At 35.4% G+C, this 15,344-nt stretch overlaps 1 protein-coding gene across 1 annotated transcript; it reads left to right on the top strand.

The window, feature by feature from the left end:
• The first annotated feature begins 14,350 nt into the window (after window positions 1–14,350).
• Window positions 14,351–15,283, top strand: LOC141505936 (olfactory receptor 6X1-like). The gene has a single exon (XM_074212252.1). The coding sequence runs from the start codon at window positions 14,351–14,353 to the stop codon at window positions 15,281–15,283; it is 933 nt and encodes a 310-aa protein (XP_074068353.1).
• Window positions 15,284–15,344: the final 61 nt, after the last annotated feature.

Below are 15,344 nucleotides of genomic sequence, written 5' to 3'. Positions count from 1 at the left end.
TTGTAGATTTTGATTGTATTTTTTCCCATTAATTTTCCTTTTTCATTTCTCATTATGAGCTACTATGGCTCCATTTCCTGGCACTCCTCACTATTTGGCTGTCCTTCCACTATCTTCTAATGGTAGCTTCTTCCCCAGGACAATGAAGATAATTTACTGAATGTGTATCATTCAACTCTTCCAGAATTGTAGGGACAGAATAGCTCCAGTTTACTTACTCCTATTTTGTCTTTGGTTTTTGTTTTTTAAATTGGTCTTGGCCAATACAATTACATTTATTAAGCATTGAAAGGCACTTTTCTAGGTCCTAGAGATATAAAGTCAAAAAAAATTTTTAATAGTCATTGTCCTTAAGAAGTTTATGTTCCAGGGTGGCACCTAGGTGGGGAAGTAGATAGAGCAGCAGCCCTGGAGTCAGTAGTACCTGAGTTCAAATCCAGTCTCAGACATTTAATAATTTCCTAGCTGTGTGACCTTGGGCAAGTCACTTAACCCCACTGCCTTAAATAAATATTTTTTTTAAAAATGATATAGTTGAGAGTTGATACAATATTTAAACATAAATATTATCATGATAATTTTAGAAGGAGGAAAAGTTCTGAAAACCAAGAGGATTAGAAAAGAGAAGCAGAGCCCTGAAGGAAGCTAGAATTATAAGAAATACAGGTGGAAAAGAAATGCATTCAGGTATGACTCCTCCACTGGCAGAAAGGTAAAAGATGTAATACTAAGTCCAAAGAACAACAAGAAACTTAGCTTGGCTGGAACATACTGTGAATAGAAGGGAACATTATGTTATGAACTTTAATAGGTAAGATGGAACCAGACTGTGATGGGTTTATAATGCTGCCCCATTCTGGACCTAACTCAAGTGAGTTCTCTAGTAATTTAGGTTTGATATTGGAATAAAATAGAACACTGGTAGGTCATCAAAAACTAACAAAAAGAGATTGATTTAAACTTAGCTGGAGAAGGATATTCAGGAATAATAAGATATTGAGGAATTGATTCAGCTCCAGTTGATGCAGCCAAGAGAAACTTTCATCCCGTTGATGATTCACTAGCCAAGCACAGAGCTCCTCATGAATTCTTCAGACTAAGGCAACTGGTAGGTAATGGTAACATATTATCTCTTTAGTACCCTGAGATACAGAAAATGGAGAATTGTCTCAATGTCTTTTTTAAGGAAAAGTGGCTTAATTTTGCTTGGGGAGAAGAGATAGGATATTGTCTTTTCCTCAGATACAAAACTGAGAAGTTTGTATTTTATCCTAGTGTTAAGGAAAACACTTAGAGGTCTTGAGATAAATAATGACATGATCAAACTTGAGCTTTCTTCCTTGAAGAGCTCAATACCTGACTCAAAATTTTTCCCTCCTCCTCAACTCTTGCCCTTATTCTACGGAACTTTGTCACTCAAATTTATTCTCCATAAATACCCTAACCACTCAACTTATTCATCTTCCATGGGTTACTTCTGTACCTTAACTAAGTGACACACAGAGATAACTATAGCCTCAAAATTGTCATAACCTATATATATAGGATCTCTAGTTTAAAAAAATCTGAAATCCCTTTAAACAACTATAATCTATTGATTTTTCACCTCTCCTGTCTTTCATTACAAAACTACTTTTTATACATACCTTGACCTCTAATCCTTTGATTCTTCAATTCTCTCTCTCTCTCTCTCTCTCTCTCTCTCTCTCTCAGGACCTCTCCCCTGCACTGTCCATGTCTTCCTCTTCTCATTTTGGCTCCCTGGTGAACCAATACAACTCTACTGGTTCTCCTCTCTTGAATTCCTACCTCTCTTAACATGTTATCATATATGCTACTGAATGAAGTTAGAGAAAATTACGTAATTCTAATGTTGTGTAAAATCAACTTGACCTTCCCTGTGCTAGGCAATCATACATAGATAGATAGATAGATAGATAGATAGATAGATAGATAGATAGATAGATAGATAGATATAGATAGATATAGATACGGATATGGATACGGATATGGATACGGATATGGATACGGATATGGATACGGATATGGATATGGATATGGATATGGATATGGATATGGATATGGATTAGATATAGATGTAGATGTAGATGTAGATGTAGATGTAGATGTAGATGTAGATGTAGATGTAGAGAGAGAGAGAGAGAGACAGAGAGATATAATATATATATCCCTTATTAATTCCCTATCCTGTTCTTTTTTTCTTTTTAGCTTTTTTATAAGGCAATGGGGTTAAGCGGCTTGCCCAAGGCCACACAGCTAGGTAATTATTAAGTGTCTGATGCCACATTTGAACCCAGGTCCTCCTGACTTCAGAACTATTGCACTATCCACTGTGCAACCTAGCTGTCCCTCTTTCCATACTTAACAGGAACTTTTTTATCCTTTCTGAACCCTCCCATGGCTTACCCTACTCCACCTCAGTTGAAAATCTTACCTCATATTTTACAGAAAAAAATTCAAGCCATTCATTATACACTCTCATTTCCCCTCTTTTTCTCATCTCCAATCATTCATATGCCTTCTGCCAATATTCCCCCCTTCATCCCAGTTTCTTATGATGAAGTATCTTTACTCCTTACCAAAGCTAGCTCTTATACTTTTTAGACAATCCCATTCCATCTTATCTTCTTCAACATATTGTCTCCTCTACATCCCTACTCCTTCTGTAATTTTCAATTTCCCAGGGGCATCTAAATGGTGTAGTCAAAAAATAAATACCATCATCAGTTGTGTGATCTTGGACAAGTCACTTAATTCCAGTACCCCATTAAAAAACTAAAAAACTAAAACAAACAAAAAATTTTCAGTTTCTCTTTGTCTCCTGGCTCATTTTCTACTGGCTACAAGCATGCTTGTATCTTCCTTATCCTGAAAAAACCCTCACTTGATTCTTTCATCCCAGATAATTATCAGCCTATATCTCTTCTTTGCAGCTCAATTCCTTTAAAATGCCATCTGTAGCAGGTGCCTTCACTTTCTTTCGTGAGAGGAGGCTTCCTTTCTTATCAGTCCCATCAAAATTCCTCTCTTCAAAATTACTAATGATCTCTGAATTATCAAATACACTCAGTTGTCATTTTCTTTGACTTCTCTGCAGCCTTTAACACTCTTCTCTCTAGGTAAGGTATGTCCAATCCTTGGCCTACAGGCAGCCCTCAAAGCCCATACTTTACTATATCATTACACTTCATTATAATACTCCTTAGAAATATGTGTTACAATGTAGTAATTAATAAATATTACATTCTATATGCAGCCCTTGACAAGTTTTTGTTGGGTGTTGTGACCCAGAAAAGTTAAAAGCTTGGACACCCATGTTCTGGGACACTACTCTCTCCTTACTCTTTTCCTACCTATCTGTTCTTTTCTTCTCAGTTCTCTTTGCTGGATATTTCTCCAGATAATAATACCCTTTAACCATAGGTGATCCTCAAACTTCTTTCCTGGGCCCTCTTCCTCTTTCTTTTCTATTACTTCACTTGGTGAACTCATCAGCTTCCTTGGAAGTAATTACCATTTCTATGTTGATAATACTCAAATTTATCTTTCCTGCCCCAGTCTCTTTGCTGACCTCCATTCTCACATATCTAAATGCCTTTCAGACATCTCAAACTGGGTGACCAACAGACATCTTAAATGGAACTTATTATCTTCTTCCCTAAACTCTCCTCCCTCCTACCTTTTCTATTACTGAAAAGGGTAATACTCCTCTGGTTCGCAATCTCAGTCATCATATATTCTTCACTCTCTCTCACCCTCCATATTCAAGTTGTTTCTAAGGATTATCAATTTTGTCTTTGAACATCTGTAGAATCTTTGTATATCTCTTCTCTGGCACTGCCAGAATTTCTATTTCAGGTCTGATTTTTCCAAAGCACAGGTCTAATCATATTACCTCCCCCCCCATACTCAATAAATTGCATTGATTTCTGTTGCCTACAGGAGTAAATAAAAAATTCTTTCTTTGGTATTCAAAGTCCCTCATAATGTAATCTCCTCCTATCTTTCCAGTCTTTTGTATTTTAATGTTATTTTATTTTATTTTATTTTTTCAAATACATGCAAAGACAATCTTCAACATTCATCTTTTGTTAAGATTTTGAGTTCCACATTTTTCTGTCTCCCTCCTTTCCATCCTCCCTCCCCATGACAGCAAGTAATCTAATATAGGCTATTCATACACAGTCATGTTTAACATATTTCCATATTAGTCACATTGTTAAAGAAGAATCAAAACCAAAGGGAAGAAAAAAATCATAGAAAAAAAGAAAATATAAAACAAGTTTTTAAGAGTAAAACATAGTATGATTTGGTCTTCATACAGACTCCACAGTTTTTACTCTGGATGTGGATGGTATCACAAGTCTTTTAGAATTGTCTTTGAGCATTGAACTGCTGAGAGAAGCTAAATCCATCATAGTTGACAATCACACAAATATTGCTGTTAATGTCTGTAATGGTTCTGTTCACTTCACTCAGCATCAGTTCATACAAGTCTTTCCAGGCTTTTCTGAAGTTCATCCACTCTTGATTTCTTATAGAACAATTGTACTCCATTACATTCATATACCATTACTTTTCCAGCCATTCCCCAATTAATGGACATCCCCTCAATTTCCAATTCTTTGCCACCACAAAAAAAAAGCTGCTATAAGTATTTTTATGCATATGGGTCTTTTCCCCATTTTTTATGATCTTCAGATTTAGACATGGATCAAAGGATTTATACTGTTTTGTTTTTATTTATTTAATTTTTGAGGTTTTGTAAGGCAAATGGGGTTAAGTGGCTTGCCCAAGGCCACTCACCTAGGTAATTATTAAGTGTCTGAGACCGGATTTGAACTCAGGTACTCCTGACTCCAGGGTCGGTGCTCTATCCACTGCGCCACCTAGCCACCCCAGTTTACACAGTTTTAAAGCCTTTTGGGTGTAGTTCCAAACTTCTCTCCAGAATGGTGGCATCAGTTGACAACTCTACCAGCAATGCATTAGAGAGCCAATTTTTCCACATCCCCTCCAAAACTGATCAATTTTCCTTTTTTTTTGTCATTTCAACCAATCTCATAAGTGTGAGGTAGTACATCAAAGTTGTTTTAATTGGCATTTCTCTAATCAATAAAGATTTGGATCATTTTTTCATGTGACTATGATAGTTTAATTTCTTCATCTGAAAACTGCTTGCTCATATCTTTTAACCATTTATCAATAGGGGAATGATTTGCATTCTTATAACTTTGACTCAGTTTTCTATAAATTTTAGAAATGAATCCTTTATCAGAAACATCACCTGTGAAAATTGTTTCCCCGTTTTCTACATTCCTTCTAATCTTTGTGGCATTGGTTTTATTTTTAGAAACTTTTTTTTAACTTAATGTAATTTGTATTTTATAATGTTTTCCATCTCTTGTGTGATCATAAACTCCTCCCCTCTCCATAGATCTGACAGATAAACTATTCCTTGTTTTCCTAATTGGTTCATGGTATCACCCTTTATGTCTAAACCCTGTACCCATTTCGACCTTATTTCGTTATAGGGTGTGAAACGTGGCTCCATGCCTAGTTTCTGGCATGCTATTTTCCAGTTTTCCCAGCAGTTTTTGTCAATTAGTGAGTTTTTATCTGGAAGCTGGAGTCTGGGTTTAGCAAAAAGTAGATTACAATAGTCATTTTACTAATGTGACTTTTGTACCTAATCTTTTCCACTGATCCCCCCCCCCATTTCTTGGCCTCGTTTTGCTAACTGCTGCTTTATAACGTAGTTTTAGATCTGGTATGGTTAGTTTACCTTTCTCTGCATTTTTCTCCCATCAATTCCTTTGATATTCTTGGCCTTCCATTCCTCCAGATGAATTTTGTTATTATTTTTTTCTAGCTTTATAAAATAATTTTTGGTGGTCTGATTGGTATGACACTGAATAAAGTTATTTTTATTTAGGTAAAATTGTCATTTTTATTATATTAACTCAGTCTACTCATGAGAAACCTTTCCAGTCTTCTTATACCTTCTTCCCCAAATTGTACTCTTAGTTACAGTGACATTGGCCTCCTAGCTGTTTTATGAACAAGACTGCATCTCTTGACTGTGGTCATTTTTTCTGACTGTCCCCTGTGTCTGAAATGTTTTCTCTCTCTCATCTGCTCCAATTACTGACCTCCTGGCTTTCTGTAAGTCACAACTAAAAAACCCTATCTTCTTCAGGAAGCCTTCCAATGCCTTCCTTCTGTTAATTATTTACTATTTTGTTTTGGATATATATATTTTTGCATGTTGTCTCTCATTAGATTGTAAGCTTCATGTGAATAGGGAGTGTTTTGCCTCTTTTTTTATCCCTAAGACTTAGCACAGTGCCTAGTACATAAGTGTTGAATAAATATTGATTGATTGATTGATTGATTTATTGGTGGCAATGCATGAGAGACAATATTGTAATAGAAATCATCACTATTTGGTAATTGATTAGATACAGAGTGTGAAAGATAGTGAAGAGTTAAGGATGTCTTCATGGATTTAACCAAGATGATTAGAAAATTGACAGTATACTCTCAGACATAAGGGCATTAATAAGAAATATAGACTGAGGGCAGGGGGCATAATGAGTTCTGGGGAATGTTGAGTTTGAGATATATATAATTTAGTTGCAACGTCCATCAGCATTTGCTAATAAGGACTAGATTTCCAAAAAGAACATGAGTACAAACAAGCAGAGTGAATATGTAATATGTAAAATTTGAATTATACAAAAATGTTTCATGTAGGGTAAGAAGAAAAACTATTTTGTTTTTCTGTGACATTGAGATATTTATACTATTAAATTTGCAATATAAAAAGAAATTTATTAACTACGAAAGAAACTGAGATGGGGGTTTTCTCAAATGAATTAAAATTGAGGAGAAGTTGAGTTAGAAGGGAAGAAAACAGATTCCATTTTAGACAAGCTGTGTTCGGAATGTATTCTTGACAATTGTAGATAAACTAGTCATTATTGTCTTCTTCCTCCCACAGTCCCCATCACTGTGTCTTTATTTTGCACACATCCTTGTTGCAGTTAATGTTGTTGCTGTTGAATCAGTTCAGTTTGTGAATGATTCTCCATTACCGAATTTGGAATTTTCTTATCTAAGTTACTGGAGTGGCTTGCCATTTTCTTCTCCAGCTCATTTTACAAATGAGGAACTGAGAGAAATGGGTCAAAGTGTCTGAGGTCATATTTGAATTCAAATCCTCCTGACTCCAAGGCTGGTACTGTGCCACTTATCTACTCTTTGATATGTACTTATTCTACATATATTTATCTATTAATAAATTGTATCCTCCCTATTAAAATCTTGTTGAAGGCAAGAACTGTCTCAATTTTATATTTGAATCTCTAGTAATTCTGTCACATAATAATCGCCAAATAAATATTTGCTGATACAATAACTGATTAATGTCCAACAGTCAGTAATTAACAGAGTTGTAGTTGGAATAGAACTTAGGAGAGTGTCTCAGGCTAGATGTATAGATCTAGAAGTCATGTGCATAGCAATGTAATTGCACTCATGGGAACTGATTCCTCTTCAGGACCAGTGGGAATTATCTTCTACTTGCCCTGTTCTCAGTCTCCATATTCTGTAGCCCCTCAACTGATCAAGATTTAAAATTCTATTCTCTGATCAGAATTTTCTATCCTTCCAAATTTCTACTCACATAAAACCTATTCTTTGCCATATTGTTGGATTATGTTCCCTTCAACTGTCTATTTTTCTCTATCTGTTTTACCCACTTTGACTTTCCTTGCCATGGTCCCAGGATCTGCTGTTAACTAAATTTGAATTCCTTGTCCCTCTGGCCTTTTGCTAATACCAGCCCCCATCATCTAATTTTCCATGTGTAAGTGAAATAGGTGGCCTCTAGGCTCTTTTCAAACTCTTGTTCCCATCAAGGTAATGATCAATTCTGACAAACAATGACATATTGAGAAGCAACATCATTTCAGAATTACAGAAATTCCTAAATGAAGATAGAATAGTAAAAAGCAAACCATGTATCAGTATATAAATAATGGAAAGTTAGGAAAGTTATTTAGGAGATACAGATAAGCAAACTTTGATTATTCGGGAACTCACTTAATATAAATTCCATTAAAAAGCAACTAGACTTGAAAAAAAGTATTGATTATTAAATGTATACTTTTTATCTGTGTGATTTTTCTATCAAATAATACATGTCAAAATCTTGAGAACACAATGCCAAATCTTGTAAAATAGGTAAATACAGTCCAAGAGAACTCACTGTATATTTTTAAAATGTTAAGATGTAAAGATTTATTGCACAAGTCAATAAATGCAGTGATTTTACTTTGTCCTAATTATTTGCATCCCATATAAGATTTTCAGCCTTCATCTTCTATTCCTTAAAACAGGGTTGTCCAAAATGTTGCCTGTGTGGCAATTTTATGCAGTTCATCTGTGGGTTTACTAAATGCTTTAGTAAACTAAGCCAAGCTACTGCAGAGCTCTCACAGTCCTGCCTTAAAAATCTCAATATCATCACCAGTTCTTATCCTCTTGATCACAAAACAAGAAATCTTACTTTTCACTGAGGTTAATTCCACTAAATAAACCTTTCATCTTATTCTCTATATCTTCCATGACCTTGTCTCAGGATCATCTACTTTCTAATCCTATGTCTTCAATCTTTTCTTTTCAGTTGCATCCTTTCCATCTGTCTACAAATATATTCATCTTTCTCCAATTCTTTAAAAAATATCTTTCCATTGACCCTCTCACCACTACCATCCTCACCCTTTGTACTTTACTTCCTCACTTTTTAACCCCTTGCAATCAGGTTTCTTCTCCCATAGCTCTATTGAAAATGTCCTATAAAAAGCCAACAATGATTGATTAATCACCAGACCTAAGTCTTTTGAGGTCCTGCTCTTGTCTGACTTCTGAAGTTTTTGATCCATTCCTTCCTCCTGGATATTCTTTTTTTTCCCGACTTTAGGAATACTATTCCTTTATTTTTCTGCTTATCTTTCTAGGAGAGATACTCTTCTGTCTCCGCTTATATTTTGCTAAGCCTCTTAATTTGGCTGTTCCTCAGAGGGCTGCCATCGACCCTATTTTCTGGAGATATAAATATTGAATTGATCTCAAAGACAAAATGATCAAGAATATGCCCTAGATGTCCCAACTAGTCTTGAATGCTGATTCTTCTATCTGTGCTACAGAAAAAACCCTGCTCTTATTCTTCTCCCTTTTCTCTTTGGCATCATCACCTATTCTCTTTACAATTTCCTTTCCAAGTTTTTAAATATGCCTGAAATAGGTCTCCCCAATTCAGGTCACACTAATTTTTTTGTGCTGTCATCCCAAATGTCTCCTTTCATTCATGCTTCCTCCATAATTTCCCTATGTGAACCCAAGGAATCTTGCTCTTGCCCCTGCCAGTTCAGTAAAAGTATTCTTGGGGGCAGCTAGGTGGTGCAGTGGATAGAGCACCGACCCTGGAGTTAGGAGGACCTGAGTTCAAATCCAACTTCAGACACTTAATAATTACCTAGCTGTGTGACCCTGGGTAAGTCACTTAACCCTGCCGCCTTGCCAAAAAAAGTATTCTCACAGAATCACCACTTTCTGGACAATTATAATGACCTTGTGTCTCTTCTCAACCTTTTTGCATGTTATACCATCATTATACCATTGATAGCTTTTTTCACCTTGGCACTATATCTACTCTTGCCTACAATTAGTCAGTCCAAGATACTTTAATTCAGAAGTCTCTTTCTCTCTTGTCTTACTTTCACCCCATTCCAAGGTCCCAGGCTGCCCAGAACCAATCAGGTTGTTTGACAACTCAGAATACTTGAATTGAATGGGAATTAGCCATTCTGTTCTTTCTGAGGAAATGGAGGAACACCAGGGAAAACTTGCAATCTACCCTGCTCTGATATTGTCTAGACTCAGCCCCCAATCCGCACTGTCATCTGACCTACTGAATCAACCTAAGGACCTCTAGGCCTTGCTATCTATACCACTGCTGTACACTTAGACTTTGCCATAGCCCTCATTATCCCTAGCTGAACTTTCTTTTATGTATTATTTTTCCATATAGAATTGAGCTCCTGGAAAGCAAAGACTAGTTCACTTTTTTTATTTGCACAACCAGTGTTTAGCTCATAGGAAGCATTTAATAAATGCTTTTTTCATTTATTTATTTATTATTCATTCTATAGCCAAGAGAAGTTGCAAGGTACAAGAGGTAACAGGCATCAAAGTTGGAAACCCTTCCCCCTCTACCCCTATCTTACAGATAAAGGAATCAGTTATATCATTTAGAACTTACCAAACAGAAAATCCTTTGAATGAATGATGATTAAACTTGTATTGAGGCCTCTCCCAACTGGAAGTCTCTAGAGAAAATCCATAGAGACTAGAGTTCCAGAGGGGAAATATGAAAAAGCCCAACAAGAGAAGTCATTATTTTGAGAGGGTAAATCTTGACCAAGAGTGAACTGAAAGAGTGAACTGAAATTGTATATTCTCTCAATACAATTCTCCTAAAGTCACAAGAAACCTACCTTCTTTCCCAAAAGCATTTGTCACAGTAATATGAGCAGGTGCTCATTTTCTTGGTGAGAAAAGGAGAAGTGGAAAATAAGTCTGTTTGATTTAACTAGTTTGTGATTTATCATTCTTTTTTTAAAAGTCTACTTGTGAATGAGGACGTGGCCTAGCACTTCAGAACACTGAGAACATTTTCTTGGGAATCAGGAGTACAGTGAGTATTATGTGCACCACTCTGAGAGAAAAGTAGCAAAATTACATTTCTTCAGTAAGACATTGGTCACAAAATTGATTGTCAAATTTGAATTGTTTCATTCCTGTGCAGAAAAGCACCGACTTTAACCTTTATTTGAAAAAGTTTCAATGTATATTTCCCAGAACCATCAGTTCTTGGGATAAATTTCAAACTAATGATATTGTTTCTTTCTGTTTAAGTACATGTCAGCCATGCTTCACCTCAGTAAAAGCTCCTGAGGAACCACTGTGTGATTGGTTGCATATCTTCTGCAGTCTATCACCTCTGAAGCCTGCCACATCAGATTTGAGTTTATTCTATTGAAGAATTTCTTCAGATGCTTCAGATCTTCTCAGTTCAGTCTTAGATTAGGTCCAACAAACATTTATTACTTTGTGTTAAGTATCAGGGAAGGCAACTTCCATTATAAATATAGCTTCTATTTTTTCACAGGTTCTAACATTGTATCTAGCCCAGAAAATATCTGGAACATACTTTGAAAAGACATAGATATAGCCATAGAGCAACTAAAATAACATTGGTCATGTTCCGAGTATCTGAGTTCAAATCCTTACCTTGCCATTTATCAGTAATAAGCCCTTACTAAATCCTGACTCAGCATCCTCGCTAGTAAGATGAGAATAATAATACTTGTACTATTACACAGGATTATGAGGAAAGGTCTTTGTAAAATTGAAAGTTTAAAATGTGTGTTATGATTATTACAGGTCTGGATATATAAAATAAAGCACCAAAATAAGCTTTTTTTCCTTCTTGTCTGATTTTATGAACAGACTAAAAAGTTCATATAAAAACTGACATCCTTTTATTAGTCTTTGTCTTAATTCTGAAAGTACTAAAATATAAAACATTCCAAAATGTTAAAAGCTGAATTAAGTGATTTATGAAAATTAAAAAAAAAAAAAACAGAACAAACTTCAGCTATTCCAGGAATATACCATGAAATGGTGTCTACTGTTAGGGAAAGATAGCAACAGATCTGCATATAGCAAACCAAGAATAGTAAAACTCCACTATGATAAGGGAAAATTGAAAATAGAAACCAACAGTCCAGGAAATAGACTTTTTTGCATCTTTATTGCATAGTATATCTTCAGTAGCATTTTGAATATGGAAAATAATGAGATTTTTATGCAAAATAGTAATTCAAGAAACTATATATGGTGGCTTATTGTAGAGATAGTGTATAGATTATAATGACTATATTAATGAATGTGAAAAGTGCTAAGTTTGATCCAGTGTTTAAAAACAAATACTGGTTGGAATATCCAAAGCAATGGGTCTGAAACCAGGTCTATATAAGAGTATTTGTCTATATATATATATATATATGCGTGTGTGTGTATGTATATGTAGAAACAATACCTCTTCACTCCTTTGTGAGAATAGATATTACCACAATGTCAGATATGCAGGACCCAGGTTCAACAGAGTATTTTGGTTCCAGAGCTGATGGTCATATAAACTGGGAATAGTTGTCTCCTAGAGATAAATGCAGGTGCCAGAAAATAGTATGGGAAGGTTTCCTCCCTGAGGACTGGAGGAATTCATGCACCATTACATAGAGAAAAACTTAAACAATACATGACAAGCAATTTTGCGCTCTGTTCATGCCAAGATTTACTACACACATATTGAAAACTGTAATTAATGCATTTTACAAAGAAGATGAATACAGAAGAGATGAACACATAATAAGTAAACCTCAAAGAGGAAGGTCACTATCTTCTTTTTTTCTTTTCCCTATTAATTGCCAGAGAAATAGGAAGTAGGGTCTGTAGCAGATATTTGCTGGTATATGAACAGAAGGGAAATTTTATTGTATAAAAGGAATGCTCTATGTCATTTAAAAAATAAAGTCTTTAGAAGAAATCTATTTCCCAGAATGGTTGTTCTAGATACTCACAGGGAATATTCAGTCAGTTCTTTCCCTTTCATATTTAATTTCTGACTTGATGTTATACATAGATTAGTCCAGGACAAATTTTTCCTTTCTGCAAAAAAGTTAAGTTTTATTTTATTTTGCTTTATTTTACAGTTACATGCAAAGGTAGTTTCCAACATTCATCCATTTGCATGTTTATGAATTCCACAATTTTGTAGCACCCTCCCTTCTCTTCCCCTTCCCCATAGCAACAATCTGGTAAAAGTTGTACATGTACAATCCTGTTTAACTTATTTCCATATTAGTCATGTTGTGAAAGAAGAATTAGTACTAAAAGGAAAAAACCATGAGAAAAAAAGAAAAAATATAAAAGAAGTTTTAAAAAGTGAATATAGTATGCTTTCCTCTGCATTCAGACTCCACTGTCTCCCCACACACACACACACACACACACACTGGATATAGATGATATTTTTCATTACAAGTCTCCCAGGATTGTCCTTGATCACTGAACTGATGAGAAGAGCTGCATCCATCATGGTTGATCATCTCACAGTGTTACTAATATGAACAATGTTCTCTTGGTTCTGCAAAAATTTTTGCATCCCAACATTACTACTTCTTAAACTTTTGAATTTAAAACCCATAATTCTCCTTTCTCTTCACTGTGAATTATCATCTTATTTTTACTCTTTACTCTTCCTTCTTTGTGGCTTTTAATTCTTCCACCAAAACTACCACTTCTACCTACCCAGCAGCTCCAAACATTAAGAGCTGCCTAGCTAAGTTTGGGGACAGAACATGGACAAGCTTATGTGAAGAAATTTATAGCTTATCTCCTTGGGCTGGGAAGTACTGGAAAAAAAGGCAGGGTGGCAATCATAAGCTTTCTTTACAAATTGCTTTTCCCATCTTGGGATTTTAAATTTATTTGTTTCTCTTTCCTAAATTTTTAATTAAAGTCATTATGGCTGATGAGTACTAGTATCTCTGAAGTTGAATTTGGTTTTGAACTTTTTGAGTTTTTATTCAAGACTTTATTTGGAAATAAATTTCCATGGAAATTATCAGTTCTATTTTGCCAGGGCATATGCATTATTATTAAAAGTGGTAAATTTAAAATTCTGTAATTATCTACAACATCCTATTTAGCTATACCACATCAACTTAGCAAAATATACATTAATAAAGTTTTATATATATAATTATAAATCAAAAATTTTATGGTTATTTTATAACCATATTTTATTGCTATTTTGAATACTATTATATTTGTGAAATTTGTATTTAGTGAGCAGTTCAACTAGTCAAGGGCCACATAATAAGTTATTGCATTCAAAATAAAAAATCTATTCATATTTCCAACTTACTAGATAGATGCTTTCAAGAGACATGTAAATCTGGTTTAATTGGAAGTAGATAATAGTAATTTTATATAAAAGAAGCCAAATAGTGAAACCAACTGAATAAGGATTTGAGTAGAAAGATGACTATATAAATTTCCTGGCTCCATCCTTTGATGGGCTTTAAATAAATGGAGTATGAAAGTTTCCTATCTGAAGTACATTCAGACTGTACTTTAGTGATTCTAATATACTATTTCTTTTCTCTTTGCCTGTTTTCCAGGGATAGCAAAGGATATGAAAAATGGCACATTAGTCACAGAGTTTATTCTCCTAGGTTTTCCAAACATTCATGGACTGCAGGTTCCCCTCTTCGTAGTGATCTTTCTCATCTACATTCTGACAATTCTTGGAAATGGACTTATCATTGCTATTGTCTGGGCAGAGCCCAGACTACAAACCCCTATGTACTTCTTCCTTAGCAATCTGTCCTTCCTGGAGATTTGGTATACCACCACTGTCATCCCCAAACTCCTAGAAACTTTTGTGGTGGCAAGGACAATCATCTGTGTTTCCTGCTGCCTGCTCCAGGCCTTTTTCCACTTCTTTTTGGGCACAACTGAGTTTTTCATCCTCACAGTCATGTCCTTTGATCGTTATCTGGCCATCTGCAAGCCTCTCCACTATTCTACTCTCATGACTAGTTCCCTCTGCATACAGCTAGCCCTCAGTTCTTGGACTATGGGATTCACCATTGTCTTTTGTCAGACAGTTCTACTTTTTCAGTTACCTTTCTGTGGCAATAACACCATCAACCACTTCTACTGTGATATTGGCCCCATCCTGAAAATAGCCTGTGCAGACACCAGCCTCCTGGAGTTTCTTGGTCTCCTGGCAACTATCTTGATTATACCAGGATCACTTGTCTTCACAGTGGTTTCTTATATCTATATAGTGTCCACTATCCTGAGGATCCCTTCAGCCACAGGGCGCCAGAAGGCATTCTCTACCTGTGCTTCTCATCTAACTGTTGTTTCTTTGCTGTATGGGGCAGTTCTGTTCATGTACCTGAGACCTACAGCACATTCCTCATTCAAGATAAACAAGTTGGTATCTGTCCTTAATACCATCCTCACTCCACTTCTGAATCCATTCATTTATACTATTAGAAACAAGGAGGTGAAAGGAGCCCTATGGAAGGCTATGGCATGCCAAAAAGGCCATGGGTGAGATATGCTCTGAAATAATTTCAATAAGAGTGAAAAGAAGTAGACCCCAAGTTTCTAAGAAT

The sequence above is a fragment of the Macrotis lagotis genome, chromosome 1, assembly GCF_037893015.1.
Source record: "Macrotis lagotis isolate mMagLag1 chromosome 1, bilby.v1.9.chrom.fasta, whole genome shotgun sequence".
NCBI classification, from domain to species: Eukaryota; Metazoa; Chordata; class Mammalia; order Peramelemorphia; family Peramelidae; genus Macrotis; species Macrotis lagotis.
The sequence above is the reverse complement of the archived record's forward strand: the minus strand, read 5'-3'. Positions and strand labels throughout refer to the sequence as shown.

Bases quoted from the DNA above. Each gene is read 5' to 3' on its own strand.
- LOC141505936 (XM_074212252.1), top strand. From the start codon at position 14,351: ATGAAAAATGGCACATTAGTCACAGAGTTTATTCTCCTAGGTTTTCCA.